Here is a 17,986-nt window from a genome sequence, read left to right on the forward strand (position 1 = left end):
AAGGTAATTGGGCCTTTCAAGTTGCATGCTTTCCGATAAAACGGAAAGCAATAAAAATTACGATTCAAGGGAGGCAATGATTATATAATCAGTAACTAATTATCATATCCCTGTGGTAGGGATAACTGTTAGCCCAGAAACTTGTAACGCTACTGTAACGTTAGTCACAGATCGCCTGATTTAGAAAGACCTGTTAGGTAGTATTCTATCTACCGTGATAATATAACGAGTCTCTAGAATATTATAACCAACATCTTTTATCATTATTTATTTTCCGCAATTCTTTCCATTGGACTCGCTTTTCTGAGATCGTCCCGTTATTCTGCTTGACATACGAATACTGTAGTTAGCGATAGCGGTATACAACAAATGTGTATTCTGAATATAGTATCTCGCCTACGTCATAAGTAACATCCGGGGTTGTTTGGCGGTTTGTCACGTGTCTACCTCGTTTCCATCCTTTCCAAACCAACTCGTGGGTTTGCCGGTAGTGAGTCCTCTCCTCTGATATTGAACAACAGCAGAAATTAACCAAGGTATGTATCCTGTGATTATGTATGCATTTTCACCATCATGAATTAACAAGTCAGCGCTTTTCGATTCTGATTTTCATTTTCCAATCTTATGTGTATACACTTGAGATTTAACCGGCATAGACAAGTCCACCTTTGTACAACCTAAACTTGACATGACATTGAAAAGTACCAATGCTTAAACTAGTGTTTGGGTAATTTTGAAGACGTTCCGTGGATTTATCTACTTAAAACCAATGCATTATTCACAAAATATCTAATGGGCTATATTTACTTCACGTTACACCGGACTTTAAAAAGATAATAGCTACCTTGTTTCTCTAGGACTTCTGACATGACCTTGTCAACTTGCTCGTCCAACTGTCTAAAACATAGCCATTATTAAATATCAACGAAAAATTATGGCGATATATAGTTGTTCAAGAAAAAAGAACTTGCTTACAGGATTCTTATTTCATTTATCAGCACAAAGTCAATTCAAACAGTGGTTGCTACGCCTCTTTGATTGAACAGGTGAATGCAATCATTCTTAACAATTTGAAGTCCGTAAGAGATTCAAGCTTTCCACTTGCAGAAGACGTCAAAACATTCCAGTCTTTTGACAGGCATTAGTATGTTATTTTAATGAATATCATGTGTGTATTTTCTTGACAAAATAAAATTTACTTGATTATTAGACTAGTACTTCACACAGATCGGATTCACACTGCAGATTTGCTTGCTTGGTCAGTACAGTAGTAGGATGGCTGGCGATAAGTTCTCGCCAATGCTTGTGTGTCTAGGTACATGGATTTCCATGAAAGTCCTCTTTTGATCATTGACAGTTTCTGATATAAATTGCACTGTCACAGTGTTGCACATTTGCATTGTCTAGCACTGATTAACAGTCAAATTAAAAAATAACCAACATATACTAGTAATTTAGACCTAAAAAATATATAGCGTAATTGTTTATTGATACATGTACGTATAGTTAAATGGCGGATGCTGGTTTTTTCTCTTCATTTTAGTAATTTTTAAACAAGATACAACAACAATATACAGTGATTTTTCTCCTTGTATAATTTGGGTTGGTAAACGACCCCATTCCCAATGCCAAACCCCCAATTTTTTCCCAATTACAATGAAAAAATTATCAAATCTCTAAAAAAAAAAATAAACAAAACCCGAAAATCTCTCCCCTTGTTTAATCTAAAAACAAACTACTCTGAAACTGTTGTGATGGTCGTCACCTTTTCATAAAATGAAACCGTTTTCTGTTTTACAATATCTAATCACTTATAATACCATGTATAGTAAAGAGTAACTTTTCCCCAAACTGCTCTTTTTGGGATTAAAAATTACCAATTTGTTACAAAAACTTTTTTTCCAAAATACCCTGAAAAATTACTGACATACATGTACCTCCTCTTCATGGTATTGAGTACCTGTATTCCCTCACCCCGATATTGAGTAGTCCTGTTGAATGATTTAGAAATTCAGAAAATATAAATATTAGTAGGATCACATTGATTGCAGTAAACCTGTTGCCCTCCGTATCATGCTGAATGATGACGTCATAAAAGCTTATCTTGACGTCATGGAAAGTCTCTTTTCGCTATATTTGGGTAAGATCTACATGATTGTGACATATTTTTTGACATCACAATGCAAGATTTCTTTGTTTGGGTACAACCTTGATCTTTGGAATCTTATTACATATTAACCTAGGATGACTTCACAATGCTGAGAGTTTGGTATTTTCTTGTGGACATTGTGTGGTATTGTAGCGGGAAAGTGTAGTTCCAACCAATCGGGAGCGAGCAAAAAAACAGCCATATGATAAAATGGGTTATTGTGTGGTACATGAATGAATTAATCCCATATTATGCAGTCCCCAATAATAAAGTATGTACATGCATGAGATTAAGTTAAGCTGTTGACAGATATACATCTTCACAAAATCTAAATTATAGTAAATCTGAATGTGAATTCATATTGTATTTTTCAGATGTCGAAGAAACTTGGATTTGCAGAAAATTTCGCCCTCAGTGGTGCAGCAGCCGTCATCTCGAAGACTGCTGCCGCTCCTATTGAGAGAATCAAGCTTCTTGTTCAAAATCAGGAGGAAATGTTAAAGACCGGTCGTTTGGCAGAGCCATACAAAGGTGTCATTGACTGCACTGTGAAGACATACAAGAACGAAGGTTTTCTTCCCTTCTGGAGAGGAAACTTGGCAAATTGCATCAGATACTTCCCAACACAAGCTCTTAATTTTGCATTCAAAGACAAGATCAAGATTTTGTTTAAAGCTTCAAAACAAGACGCATATGCAGTCCAGTTCTCAAAGAACATTGCATCCGGTGGTGTTGCTGGAGCTATGTCCCTCTGCTTTGTGTATTCCCTTGACTACGCCCGTACTCGTCTAGCCAATGATGCCAAATCTGGAAAGAAGGGCGGTGAGCGTCAATTCAATGGTCTGGTTGATGTATACAAGAAGACCTTGAAAAGTGATGGCATTGGTGGTCTGTACAGAGGTTTCGTCATCTCCTGTGTTGGTATTGTAGTATACAGAGGATGCTACTTTGGATTCTACGACAGTTTGAAACCGATTGTTCTTGGAGACGGGGCTGGAGTCTTTGCTTCTTTCTGTCTTGGTTACGTGGTGACTGTCACCTCAGGCCTTATCTCTTACCCCATTGATACAATCAGAAGGAGAATGATGATGACATCTGGTGAGGCTGTAAAATACAATGGCTCAATTGACTGTGCCAAGACCATCCTGAAGAACGAGGGATTCATGTCCATGATGAAGGGAGCTGGAGCAAACATCCTCAGAGGAGTAGCTGGCGCTGGTGTACTGTCTGGTTTTGATAAATTCCAGTCCCTTTACATCAAGTGGCGTCTTGGGGATAATTAATTTAAACTTTAGGACTAGAAACACAAACTTTTTTCACAGTGACATCTTAAGAAACAAAAACAATTTTTAGACACCCTAAGATTTTTCCAAAAACATATATTTGTATTTATAGTGCTGTTTGGATTTGATAACAACTGAGTGTGATATTGTTGATTGGTTACTAGAGCTATACATTCATATTACATGTAACTATGTTGGAACAGTGGACCTGATAAATGTGATTGTTTGATAATGATCAAAAAAACTCATTTTGTGTTGTGTTCGTGTATATATTACCTTCAAAGGGAAACATCTGTTTTCAATGCTAAAGGATTGCAAACTCACTCTGTCCTTGTTCAAGTTCTAAAGGCGTAGATCCACCTACAGCAGCTGGCAAGATGGTGTGTCTTGTACCACAACTAACTTCAGATATCAATCTCTCCATCAATTAATAATTTTGTACTGCATATAATACCAAGTCAGAATTTTATACTTGATATATGGTTCCCCACTCCCCCTATATAGCTAGTTGAAATGGATCTGGCAATTGAATGGCATACCAATATAAAAACTAGTTCATTCACTCTATACACATTGTGACCTATATTTTGACCTTTTACCTTCATTTAAATTTGGTTGGTTTGGTTTGTTTAGTTGGTCTTATTAATAGTCAGGGTTGTGTAAATATGTGCCAGTTTGATGGTGGAAGAAAACAGGAGTACCCAGAGAAAAACATCGACCACAACATGTACAGCTGACGGCCAGTTAGACATTCCCCTATTTCATATTATGGCACTTAGTAAATTGGTCTACATATATATATAGTCCTAGTGATTTAGTTGTCAGATATTTGTAGCATGCTGGCATGGGATTAATATTGATGACCTTAAGCTTTTTCAGAGTCGCTGAATCTTTTAAACAACTTATTTATTGTCAATAACTAAATGTGCATGCTTTGAGACTTTATAGTTTGCCTTTGACCATGTTGTATTGTGATATTAGTCAAATGTCCGTTAATTATAAGGTCCCTGAATTATATAGAGTAGTACTGAAACTTCAAACCTATAGGTGAGGTGATGAGGGTCATTTTAACCATTTACTATGACCTACATTTGAGGAAGTTTTGCAAATGGAAATATTAACCCCTTTTAGAGGTCATATTAATGCAATCAATGATTTCTAGACCTCTAAAAAACTCAACATATACCAGGTAATTGTACCTCTGACAGAAATGTTCCTAAATGATTGACAAGAGAGCCGTTGCGTGGGGACCCCCTAACACTGTATAGGGAGTCAGTAAATTTTATTATGGTACAATATGGGGGCTCTCACAAGTGCTTCAAAATATATCCTTTCATTATATATATAATTATGTAACCGTAAAAATATATATGTATAAATATTTAATTCAAGTTGCTTCCACTATGCCAGTTTGAAAGTAGTTGATGTGATTTCATACGAGATCTGTATGCAGCGCCCGGTTATTTGTCGCTGGGTTTAACATCCCATCATGTTTTTATGAATACTCTACAAACTAAACATCGATGATCCTTATGAATTTATCTTTACTTAAAGACGCTCTACCGCCAACAGAGCATACATGATAATTCATCATTTGAACAATAATTGGTGTTTAATCATGTGTAAATGTATGGCTAATTAAAACAAAAATAATATAAAATGATTCATTTTGCCTTTGGTGCATGCGCAATTAGTACTTCATTCCAAATATGATATAGTGCCACAGAATTTTTAGCCCACCATCATCAGATGGTGGGCTATTCAAATGGCCTTTTGTCCGTCGTCCGTTCGTTAACAATTCTTGTTACCGCTACTTCTCAGAAAGTACTGAAGGGATTTAAAGATTTTCAGAAGGATTTTAATTAATGTTTAAATGACGATAATAAGATGACAATGCATTAGTGTCATCTGTCAATATCTATCAGTTGACAAACATACTTTGGCTCAAAGGTAATCCAATAATATTAGATCTCTATATTGAGAAACTTCTGATGGGCAATATGGAGGTTAGACACGACGTAATGATCAAAAGTGTCTCGTCGTGCTATACCTCTTACATTGTTGGAGTAGGTCAAAGGTAGCCCGAGATACCCTTTCCCTGACAGCAGACATTATGACAGATAGATGTCTGGTTTATGGCCAGAGCGCACTGCTAAATCAAAACGTGGAATAAGCCGACACCGTTTGGTATCGGACCAAGTCATCTCCGATTTAGCTGACCACCGAGAAGCACCACTAACCTTAGTCTATTCAACAAATGAATAATTTATCTAGCCAAATATAGTGATCAGTCGAAATGAAAGGCGATTTGCATTCTTTGAGAAAATGGCGACAACAACGAGGGAACTTTAAAGTTGTCAAAAAGGAACTACTGTGTTAAAACAAAAGAACGTGTGATAAAATGGATGGCTATAGCGCTAGCTATGATTAGATAAATTATTCATTTGTTAAACAGACCAAGGCAAGTGGCGATTCTCGGTGGTGATATTTTGTAAGCAGTCTGAATTGGAGATGAACTGGCCCTATACCAAATGGTGATGGCTTATTCCACGTTTTGATATAGCAGTACGCTCTGGCCCTAAACCAGACATCAATCTGTTATAATGTCGAAGTCTGGTGTCAGGACCAGAGTATCTCGGGCTAGGTCAAAGTTTATACAAAATGGTTCTCATGGGATGTTTGCCTACTTGTGGACTGTGGCACCAACAGAGCATAACAACAGAATCCCCCATCATTGCTACAATCCTGATTAAGACATTTTTAATTCAGAAATATTGCCATAAGGGTATCGGCTCTATCATTTGACAAAATTTGGTAATTTTTCTCAATTAAATATATTACAAAAACATAATGGGACTTTAAACATATCAAAGACAATTTAAATGGCAAGATATATAAACGATTACTGATTGACTTACATTAATCCATTAATGGTGCAAACAATTTTGCATGACACCATCCATATATTGTTAAATCCATGTTACATGTAAATTGTATGCAAGTCGATGTGCTCAATTCTTCTGTCACTAAAACATGGCTGCTATGGTAAAAGAAAAACACAATTTAAATTTAGCAAAATGGAAATGTGGCATACTTTGTTCCACTTGTTTTGCATATACACCTAGATAACTTCTAAATTTCATAAAACCTCAATATTCCTATTCAAATTAAAAATGGTGGTCAATACAAGTGAAAATATGATGAACGTTATAAGAAATGCATTTATCACAGCTTCTTGGACTAATTTGTTGGAAAAGTCTTGCAAATATGTGTATTTATGAAATATAAATCCAAAAAAGGTAGGCAACACAACATAAAATGCAATAGTCTTTTGTCCGTCGTCATGGGTCGTCTGTTCTTTGTGAACACGATAACTTGAATAAATATAAACTGAGCTTAATGAAACTTTGTTTGATCTTGTACGAGTTCGAAAATCAGCTTGATTCGACAGTAATTTACGGAGTTATTGCCCTTTGCAATTATAATTATTGAATCCATTGAACATGATAACTTGAGTAAAAAGTATCTCGTCGTGTTAACCCCTAATACTGTAGAAGTAGATTCAAATTTGATTTCAGATTCTTGGCAAAATAATCGGAAACAGATGATATACATGAAGTCGGTAATCGACTCACTATAAAGGCAAAGATGGTCAGTAAGAAGCATAGGAGGTTCTGGTTACATCCTCGCCCTCTATAAATCTTACTGACCCTCTATGCCTTTATAGGGGTTCAGTAATTGTCTATATAACTAGTAAAATATAGATATTCAATTTGTCTTAATTTCTAAGCTCTGGATCCTTTATACCAATTTTTATTGAAATCAAACAATTTTTAAATTTAGACCCATTTGGTTTATGGCAGCCATCTTTTTGAAAACAGTCTTGATTTTCAAGGAAATCAATTGAAAAATTGTGGACAGATGCTGATTACTATAGTGCTCCTACATCTCGAAAGTGTATTTCAACATTGTACAGTAACCTATATCTACCTTTGACCCCATTTAAAAAATCTTGTTAATCAGGCTTGTAAGACAAGTGATTACCAGAGAAATCCACTGGCACATTCCATATCATGTGATGTCATCTTATTTTCACATGGATTTAAGACTAAAACTATTGAAAAGATTTGACACCCAATCTTTTATGAATTATCAACTTTCTTAATTCGCCATTTGCAAGTGAAAATGGAAAAAGAGCAACACATGAAAGATTTATCACTGGCATATATATATACTACATTCTTTATATATTTTCTTTGTATTCAGTAAAGAAACATTTTTTGACCTACAATGCCCACAATAAGTATAAATAGCTAATTTGGCTGCAGTTTGTACACCAGTCTACCAATTCAGAACATTTTAACCAGTGTTCCTTTGTCTCAATTTTGTACCTCCTAATTTTGACCTAAAGGTTATTGGTGCCATGCATGGTGGACTTTGACCATATGCAATATACGTATGACAAGTTCTTTAGTTTCCATCAACATCAGTTTGTACATTACATATACTGTATTCAACCCAATAAACGCCCTGGTTGCTTAAAACAAGAGGCCCAGAGAGCCTGTATTGCTTGCCTAGTTTTTTTTTAAGTAATTATCACAAAGACTCTTACAATTAGAATAATTAGCAAAATTGACTCTAATTTGTTTAATTTTGAATCACAACCATATAATGATGCTATAGATACCATATAAATATGCTATCCAATACATAGGTTCAGAGAGGAAGTGATTTATATGGATATATGTACAATTTCAAATTCCCACCCTATAAGGATGCTACCATTGCATTATGAGTTCTCTTCCATGCTTAGTTGCAGAGAAGAAGTCATTTATATGGTAACAGTCAAATTGATCACTTTTGACCCTGCCCCTCAGCCCCCGGGGAGGGGTCAGTCCCATCATTTGTACAATTTTGAATCCCCACCCTATAAAGATGCTTCCATTGCATTATGAGTGCTCTCCCATGCTTAGTTGCAGAGAAGAAGTTGTTAATATGGAAATAGCCAAATTGACCCCTTTTGGCCCCACCCTTCAGGCCCCTTGGGGGTCAGCCCCATCATTTGTACAATTTTGAATCCCTAACTTATTAGAATGCTACCTTTGCATTATGAGTGCTATCCCATGTTAGGTTCAGAGAAAAAGTCGTTTATATGGAAATAGCCAAATTGACCCCTTTTGGCCCCGACCCTCAGGCCCCTTGGGGGTCAGCCCCATCATTTATACAATTTTCAGTGAGTAGCCCATAAGGATGCTAGCAGTCAAATTTTGTTGAAATCCAACCAGCAGTTATGGAGATGAAGTCGATTGTTGACAAACGGACAGACGCTGGACACCGGACACCACGGTATGGTCCTTCGGACCAGGTGAGCTAAACAAGAGGCCCTGTATCGCTCACCTGGTTATTGTAATGCCAAGTAATGTTCTGAATACAGGATCATTGTTTCTTTTCTGAAGGAATTTAATGATTTACCTGTAATTTCCCTATTGGGACCCATTCTTTCTGCTCCAGGGGGTCAGGTGGAGGGGGACTTAATGGGTCGAATAGTCAATACAGTATAATTAGTATTTATAATGTGAAGAAATCATGTGCAACAGCTATGACTTGTAGAAAGTGATTCCAAGAAACTTCAGCAATCAGAACAATGGATGAAAAGCGACTGAAAATCCTTTTATCGTTCAGATACAACATGGAGACTGTTCCTTACTATTCGCTGTAACAATAAAAGAAAATGCAAATCATTACAGCACCAACTTCATTTTTTAATATTACACGAAACCCAAACACGACTGGTGAACATCACCTGATCCCTAGAGCTGTAGCTGGATCTTGATACTGGCACATAATCAAAACGTCTCTAAATTTGTCTAATAATGTCACTAAGTGGGCTCTATGCAGGTTTTCATAATACATGATTTCTTCCAAGTGATGTTTCCCGTTGAAGTAGGAGCACAACCTTCAAAAGAAACAGAAAATTCCTTTAAACATTACTACGTCTTGCATGCTTTCATAAAACTATGTTCACTTTTTGATTATAATTTCCTCCATTACTGTGTTGGACAAGAATAAGAGGCCCAAAAGGCTTGTCTCGCTCACCTGGTTTGTAATGCCAAGTAATGTTCTGAATACAGGTTCATTGTTTCTTTTCTAAAGGGATTTAAATGTTTACCAGTAATTTCCCTATTGGGCCCCACTGATTCTGCTCCAGGAGGTCAGAGCCAAAATTTATACAAATTCTGTTCCCTGTCCCCAGGGGATGTTTCTGGCCAAATTTGGTTTCATTCAATCCATGAGAATCTATGACTCTTGATTTATAGTATTTACCTCCATCTCCCTATTGGGTCCCGTCCCTCCTGTCCCCTGGGGTCAGAGCCAAAATTCACATCAACCCTGTTCCCCTTTTCCAAAGGATGTTTCTGGCCAAATTTGGTTTCAATCCATGCAAAACTAGTAGCAATTTTAAGGATTTACCCCTATTTCCCCTATTGGGCCCTGCCTCTCCTGCCCCTGGGCGTCAGATCCAAACTTTATCTGAACTCTGCTTCCCTCCCCCAGAGGATGTTTCTTGCCAAATTTGGTTACAATCCATAAAGAACTCTATGACAAGTAGCAATTTAAAGGATATACAACTATTTGCTCTATTGAGTCCCGTCCCTCTTGCCCCCCGGGGGTCAGAGCCAAAATTTATGCAATCTTTGTTCCCCTTCCCCATGTTTCTGGCCAAATTTGGTTACAATCCATGCAGGACTCTTATTAGCAATGTAAAGGAAAGGTTGACAGATGGATGACTGACTTTGCATAAATTTTGGCACTGACTCCCTAAAGCATGAGTGAGGCCCAAAAGTCATATACAAAGGTTTTTCTTTCAGGTTAAACTTATCTTGTGTTAACGTCTTAAAACCATGAAAACTAGGGACTAACCAGTAAAATAAGTTTTCCATATTTCTGATGGAACTGGGAGCAAATCAGAGCTCAAACCTGCATAGTCCTTTAATGTTAAATCTCTAATTTCCAGTGTCTTCATTTCACAGGGAGCTGTTTAAAGTTTCATCTATTATAAACCTACATTATATAATGTACTTATTTTTGCATGTGATAATATTAATCTTAGCATACCGTTATTTCAGGTGATTAGAAGTTCCTAAAATCCCTGCAAAAATGTTTTGAATATAATATTATTTAGGGAAATTATTTTAAATTGTGAACTAAAATTGCTTTAGGCATGCAAAACTTTAAAATATATTGTTTACAGTACTCTCATTAAATGTTATAGAGCATTCACCTGGTTTTATTTTTCCTATGCTTTTAACTTCCACCCTCTTAATCCAATTCTAGTTTTGAGAACCTTTTATTCCTTACCTAGAAAAGAGTTTTAAATCATCTGGATTTTTGGCAGCAGGAACACTCAATACACATTCTTGCTCCTCCTTGGATAAACTTGATAAGCCATCTTGGTAACTTCTATTGCCTGTTTTCATATCTTCGGATACCTGTGAGCTGTCACTAGCTATCTCTGAGGAAGGAGACTTGGAAAACATCGCGCTGATGGAGTTTGACCCTATACTCACACTTTCATCACTTGCCACTGAAAAAGAACATGGTCAGATGTAACAAGGTCCATATGACTAAATTTGACATTCAACTCAATGGTATGTGGGACTTTCGAGAACATATTTGTACTAAGTATGTAGGTGTATCTTTATTACAAGAGGCCCATGGGCCTTAACGGTCACCTGAGTTAGAATATATAATGAAACAAATTAAAGACATATATACACTGTATGCTGGGCCTTGAAGTTGGTCAGTGATTATTAAATTTGACTTTTCAGACTATGAAGAGTATTTGCTTCCATCAAACCTGTGAACTTAGAGGTATTTGTTGAAATTTAATCATTTTGACCCTGTTTGGTCCTGCCCCTCTGGTCCCCCAGGGGGTCATCGAGGATGGATATGGATGTTAAAATGCTATATCTTAGGCTAATAATTCTAATCAAGTTGGACTAATTTCCTATGAAAATTGGGCAAATAATGTTCACAAATATGTCTTTCCTATATAAACTAAAGTTAACTTGACCCCTCCCAAGGGGGTAACGTGAGACCCCAAGGTCATATAATTCACAATTTAATAAAACACCTTAAGACCTTTCCATCTATAATTATTTGATTCTACTATTTCCAGAATTTTAGAAGATTTTTGAAGTTTTAGCCTATTTGACCCCTTTTGAGCCCCACCCCTCTGCCCCCAGGGGGTCGGCCAGGACCAATGTGGATATGATATTCAAATTCTATCTCAGGCTAATAATTCTAACCAAGTTTGACTCATTTCCTATGAAAATTGAGCAAAAAATGCTCATTAATGTGTTTTTCCTATATAAACTATAGTAAACTTGACCCCTCCCCAAGGGGAAACATGAGACCCCAGGGTCATATAATTTACAATTTTTATAAAACAAACTTTAAGACCTTTTCATCTATAACATGTATTTGATTCTACCATTTCCTGAATTTTAGAAGATTTTTGAAGTTTTAGCCTATTTGACCTTTTTTGGCCCTGCCCCTCTGCCCCCAGGGGTCGGCCTGGACCAATATGGATATGATGTTAAAATGCTATCTCAGGCTAATAATTCTAACCAAGTTTGACTCGTTTCCAATGAAAATTGAGCAAAAAAATGCTCATAAATGTGTTTTCCCTATATAAACTATAGTAAACTTGACCCCCTCCCCAGGGGGAAACGTGAGACCCCAGGGTCATATAATTCACAATTTTTGTAAAGGACCTTAAGACCTTTCTATTTATGAAAAGTATTTGATTCTACCATTTCCAGAATTTCAGAAGAAGATTTTTGAAGTTTTAGCCTATTTGACCCCTTTTGACCCCGCCCCTAAGGCCCCTGGGGGTCAGTCATAGAAAATTTGTTAATAGGATTAAATGGCCATCTCATACTGATAATTCTGACAACATTTGACTCATTTCCTATTACAAATGACCAAATAATGCTCAAAAATGTGTTTTCCCAATATAAACTATAGTAAACTTAACCCCCTCCCCAGGGGGAAACCTGAGACCCCAGGGTCATATAATTCACAATTTTTGTAGAGGGCCTTGAGACCTTTCTATCTATGAAGAGTATTTGATTCTACCACATCTGTGAGTAGAGAAGAAGATTTTTGAAATTTTACTCAATTTTACCCCTTTTGGCCCCTCCCACAGCCCCCTGGGGGGTGGGGACCATATAATTCACAATTTTGATTGGCCTTATGCCTTAGAAGGTTTGTGCAAAATTTCATTGAAATTGCTTCAGCAGTTTTGGAGAAGAAGTTGAAAATGTAAATTGTTTACGGACATACGACACACGACGCACGACGGACGACGCACGACGACGGACAAAAGGCGATTAGAATAGGTCACTTGAGACTTCGTCTCAGGTGACCTAAAAATGTTACCAAGAAACCAAGGTGGTGTAGTTAGGGTGTTATATACATGGTAAATATTATTTGATACAATCAATAGAATTTTCAGAATTTACTTTTTGTGAATTATTGTATGCCATCTCTGTATCATGTTTTCTATGTTTTAGTTGTCAAATTGTCAAAAGAAGTTGTCTCATATTGCCAAGCTGAAATACAAGGACATGCAATGTGTTGCACCAGTACCTTGAGGTCAACAGAAAGATCAATTGTGGATAAAACTTTTGACAAATCAGAAAATGATGGGAGATTGTTTGCGAGATTTTTTCAACTAACGAGTAACATAAATTGAAGCACATTCGTATATCAACATGGGATGGATCAGGACAGAATGAACATGAGTGTATCACTATATGCTCCACCATTTAATGGTAAAAGGATGAAGATCAAATTCTCTTGTCATCAACAGAGATTAACGATGACACTAGCAAACGTTTGATATAGAGAAAAGTCCTACCTGATGCAACGTCTGAAACACTGGAAGCTCTTTGCAATCCAGATCTATTTTCAAAGGCCAAACTTTCCTCTTCAAGCAGTATTGGCATGACACGACTTGCATCTTCTGATGTCTTCTTCTTCCTTCTGGACAAAGGTGGCACAAAGAAAACATAGATATGTTGCTGGAAGATCAGGCGATGCTGCAGCAGCCACATCACTATCTGTACCTTCTCTTCCTGTGGGAAAATGGTACAGATGAAAACTGCACAGATCATAAAACTATCATTTACCTCTTATATCCAAAGGCTTCTACAAAATAGATTATTCTTAAAATAATGGTTCACAGAAAGAAGTTCAGTGTGATGTGGTGACTTGAGAAGCATAGATAAGAAATTCTCCCACCATTCACTGATTAGTCACCGGTTGTGGTTGTGGGAGACTTCTCTGTCAACCCCTAGGGTATGACAGATTGTGAGCGCTAACCTTTTGAACTTGAAGACAATTACGTGACACCATGACTTCATGCGGTGTTACTGTGGCGTGCATTGTTGATGGCGTCATCAATATTGATGTGTAGACAACGGAACCAAGTTCATGTCGCGGGGAAATTGTTTCTTTTATGTTATTTTCTCTTCATTTTCTTTTGTATATGAGAGAAAAAGAATCATTCCCTACCTATGAGGTTATGACAACGAAATCACAACCCTTGGGGGAATTCCTGAATATCCAATATTCCTGGATGTTCATGAATTACCCCTCAAGATGTGATTTCGTTGTCACACCCTCTAGGTAGGGAAAGATTCTATTATTGAAATACAGTAAAACCTTACCAGCCACCTCTGTATAAAGACCACCTTCTTAAGACCACTTTTGTATGGTCCAAAATGACCAATTTCAACAACATTCACCCTGTTTACATAAAGACGCCCTGGCTATGAAGATCCTTTTCCTGTGTCCTTTGGGCGGTCTTTATAGACAGGTTTGACTCTGCTACATGTATTTACAAAAACATGACCTGAAATTATGTTAAATTTAGAGCTCGTCCTCATAAGACCTCAGAAACTTTCTGCTACCTGATCCCACAATTTTTCAATAGAGGAAAAATGTTTTCACCTGTGTTTTGGGGTGATCCAATATATCTCTTGTATCTCTCAGCTGTACTGGATCAGAGAACTTTGATAATTCAACTGGCAGTGATCTGTCTTGGAAGGTTGCAGTAAATTTTTCATTTAAACTGGAGTTTCTGAAACGGGAACATACAACTAATGTAGATTGGACATTCCCAGTATATCTTCCATGCATGTCTCACTGAACCTGACCTAGCTCAATGTTTAAATTGTTTATTAGTTTACCAGCCAGGGTCATGTAAGGACTTGCCAGGTTTGTTGGTGAAGGAAAGCCGGTGTAGTAGGAGAAAAACCACCGACCAGTGGCCAGTACCTGGACTCTGTCCATGTGAGCGACCTAGAGATGGAGGGCTTGTGGTATTGAATATACTAGCTCAATGAATGATAAAATCTGAGTGAGAGTGAAATACATGATCAGTGATAAATCTACATGCATGTCCCGAGTCTTGTATAGAATTTCTGGAATTGTGTTCTGTTACATTGTATGACTCATTTCATTTAGCAAAAGAAATAAAAAGGACCCTTAAAATAGATAAGTTATTATTGCCTTTAACTGCATATTCATCTTCAGGGTTTATACCTAGCTGCATGTCAATCAAAGTCCACAACCCACTTCTCTTTCATCTTTACAACATCTTATACATCTGTCAATGTTACTTTGCATATTGTTTGAATACAAGACCAATGTTACAGAATGAGAACTAGATACTTACAAGACAACTGCTGGAGAGAGAACATAGATGTTAGTACCACATACAGGGAAGATCACTGTGGCCTTGGCCCAGTATACCAGGTGACTCACCATCTGAAACACCTATAAAACAAACAAAACCAGGTGAAACAAGAGGCCAACAGTAACCAGATAACAAGAGGCCAACAGTACTGTGTATTGCATTTATACGTTCAAATGACTTAAAGCTCTCTCGTTTGAAAGAAAATTGTTTATGAAAGTAAATATTGAATTTCATTTACATGGACATCAACAAAATATAGGTTGTTTTCAAACATGGCTTAAAGTTTTGTACCTAGAAAATTATCTTTTCTATCAAATGTATCCAATAGGCAGTATTTATCCTTGGTTTGATTTGATTATTTAAAAGCCATGGTCATTTAAGGATTTGCCAGAGTTATAGGCGGAGGAAAGAGTACCTGAAGAAAAAAATTATTGACCAGTGGTCAGTATCTCACAACTGACACACATGGGATTCAAACTTGTGACCCAGAGGTGGATAGTTGGTGGTAAAATGTCAAGACATCTTAACCACTCAGCCAAAGCGGCTACAAAGTATTTTAGGAAGCTGACACTTCAATGACAATGGGACCGAGGTACATACCTGAGAGAGATTGAGGTCAGCCTCTAGAGCCAGGGTCTGTAAACTTTTCAGCGGGTTGGTAACCGTGATTAATCTGTTGAGAGACTGAGTTCCATCTAAGGGGAGGAACTCCTGTACACTTTGTTTGTCTGTCAGCAGAAGGATTCCGTGGTATGGTCTGTCAAAACACATCACTAAGTCTATATTCACATGTACAAGTACAGTAGTTACTTTTGCAGGGATCATATTTTCGCTGTACATTAAAACGAATCTGACCCGCTAAATGTGAGAAATGGTTGAGTCATATACCTTTTAAGCCAATTACATGTACATTTAATTTCCTAATATTTTAGCTAAATCATGGAAATTTTGACCCACGTACTATAGCAATGGAAAAATTTAACTTAATTATAAATTCTGGTTTATACATATCACAACTACTTTAATGTAAAATAACTGGGCTTGTTTTTAGGTCACCTGACCATAGGTCATGGTGACCTATTGCGATAACCTTTTGTCCGTCGTCGTCCGTCGTCCGTCGTGCGTTAACTTTTTGTTGTGAACACGATAACTTGTCTTCATTAAAGGCTAACACTTGTTATACTACACATACATGTATCGCATATTTATTACTGTGTATTACTCATTTCAAAATTTGCTTCAGCGATTTTGGAGAAGAAGTCAAAAATGTAAATTGCTTATTGTCGCACGACAGGCGATGGACAACAGGCAACGGACGACGGACAAAAGGCGATTAGAATAAGTCACCATGAGACTTTGTCTCAGGTGACCTAAAAAGCACAGAGAAAAGTAAGTTGAAGTCTGATTGATAAAGGAATAATCATGCAAATAAATGAATTAAGTTTTACTTTTGTTGGTTTTATATATACTTACCTTAACATTTCAAGACACCGCTGAATCTTACCAGGCTGAAAGAAAAATAATGTTATAAGTATTTGTCTGATGCATTTCATAATTTGTATATTCATAATTTATAAACAATATTAAAGAATACTGAAGCCTTCTGAGTCAAACAGTAATTCAGTACATTTAACAATTCAGCCATTATAATGCTGCAAGATTAAATAACAATAAGCTTTCATACCAAACAGTACACTATAGAAGAACTTACCTCAATGGAGAGGTTTCTAGAGGCCCATGGCTGTCTGTGTATCTTGTGAGGCAGACAGAAGCTCACCAGTATAAACTTATTGACAAGTAATTTCACCACACCATCGTCACACAAACTGATGACAAGAAACAGAAAGGAAGAAATAACATTAGCAATCACCTATAAAGAGTGAAGGAAATAAGGAACTTTTAGGTTGTGTTTTACCATTTGGTGTCGCCCTTTCTAATATGAATGGATTGAAATTTAGTGAGGAAAATATTGGATTCTGTATCAAACATTTTGTACTAAAACTGTCAACTGTTATATCCATGTATCAAAAAAAGAGAGATAGCAATACAGTAACTAAAGTCTGTTGATAAAATGTCTAGTCTTGTTTTCTGGGTTAGTTAGCATTTACCTGTCAAACATGAATTTGAGATCTTGAGCGAGTGAACTTCTCTTCAGTATCAATGAAAAGGGCGATTCCATTGAATCTGTGAAAATAAATAAATCGGGTGTGAATTTTTGAAACACAGATACATTCGCCCAAGGGATCAATTGCAATCTGATTTACCATACCCTTAGTTATGACATTAAATTTACAATGTAGTATACCATGGTGTACAGTGAATATCAGTATTTGGATCAGTTTGAGCAAATAAATATCAATTTTAAATTGTTTGTATATTCATATTTCATTTACAGAATCTCATCATATACTATAAACAGAGACAGGTCTGTATAATACGTCAAATTTGAGATGATAAAATGACATGGGTTAAGTACATTGATGTAATTGAGATGTCATATTTAAACAAGGGGTCAAAGCCAAAAGGGCCTGTATCGCTCACCTGGTTTGTAATGCCTAGTAATGTTCTGAATACAGGTTCATTGTTTCTTTTCTGAAGGAATTTGAATATTTACCTCTAATTCCCCTATTGGGCCCCACTCTTTCTGCTCCAGGGGGTCAAAGCCAAAATTTATACGAATTCTGTTAACCCCAAGGATGTTTCTGGGCCAAATTTGGTTAAAATCCAAGCAGAACTATATGACTAGTAGCGATTTATAGGATTTACCGCTATTTCCCATATTGGGCC

At 36.8% G+C, this 17,986-nt stretch overlaps 2 protein-coding genes across 2 annotated transcripts; one reads left to right on the plus strand and one right to left on the minus strand.

Annotated features, from left to right (window-relative positions):
* The first annotated feature begins 377 nt into the window (after window positions 1-377).
* On the plus strand, window positions 378-3,680 carry LOC138322924 (uncharacterized). The gene is made up of 2 exons (XM_069267157.1): window positions 378-536; window positions 2,524-3,680. The coding sequence occupies exon 2, from the start codon at window positions 2,524-2,526 to the stop codon at window positions 3,430-3,432; it is 909 nt and encodes a 302-aa protein (XP_069123258.1). The 5' UTR covers window positions 378-536; the 3' UTR covers window positions 3,433-3,680.
* Window positions 3,681-9,173: 5,493 nt separating this feature from the next.
* LOC138322923 (GATOR1 complex protein NPRL3-like) lies at window positions 9,174-17,379 on the minus strand. Its single transcript, XM_069267156.1, has 9 exons — window positions 17,308-17,379; window positions 16,911-17,025; window positions 16,673-16,707; window positions 15,800-15,956; window positions 15,179-15,279; window positions 14,452-14,581; window positions 13,358-13,574; window positions 10,792-11,017; window positions 9,174-9,388 (listed from the first exon to the last, which is right to left on the minus strand). The coding sequence occupies exons 1-9, from the start codon at window positions 17,376-17,378 to the stop codon at window positions 9,232-9,234; spliced, it is 1,209 nt and encodes a 402-aa protein (XP_069123257.1). The 5' UTR covers window position 17,379; the 3' UTR covers window positions 9,174-9,231.
* Window positions 17,380-17,986: the final 607 nt, after the last annotated feature.

Source organism: Argopecten irradians, chromosome 5, assembly GCF_041381155.1.
Source record: "Argopecten irradians isolate NY chromosome 5, Ai_NY, whole genome shotgun sequence".
Classification (NCBI taxonomy): Eukaryota; Metazoa; Mollusca; class Bivalvia; order Pectinida; family Pectinidae; genus Argopecten; species Argopecten irradians.

Excerpts from the sequence above, each read along its gene's own strand:
- LOC138322924 (XM_069267157.1), top strand. The coding sequence starts at position 2,524 with ATGTCGAAGAAACTTGGATTTGCAGAAAATTTCGCCCTCAGTGGTGCA.
- LOC138322923 (XM_069267156.1), bottom strand. The coding sequence starts at position 17,378 with ATGGAATCGCCCTTTTCATTGATACTGAAGAGAAGTTCACTCGCTCAA. Across the intron at positions 15,280-15,799 it reads CTGACCTCAATCTCTCTCAG|GTGTTTCAGATGGTGAGTCA; the intron begins GTATGTACCTCG and ends TTTGTTTTATAG. Across the intron at positions 13,575-14,451 it reads TGGATCACCCCAAAACACAG|GAAGAGAAGGTACAGATAGT; the intron begins GTGAAAACATTT and ends ATTTTCCCACAG.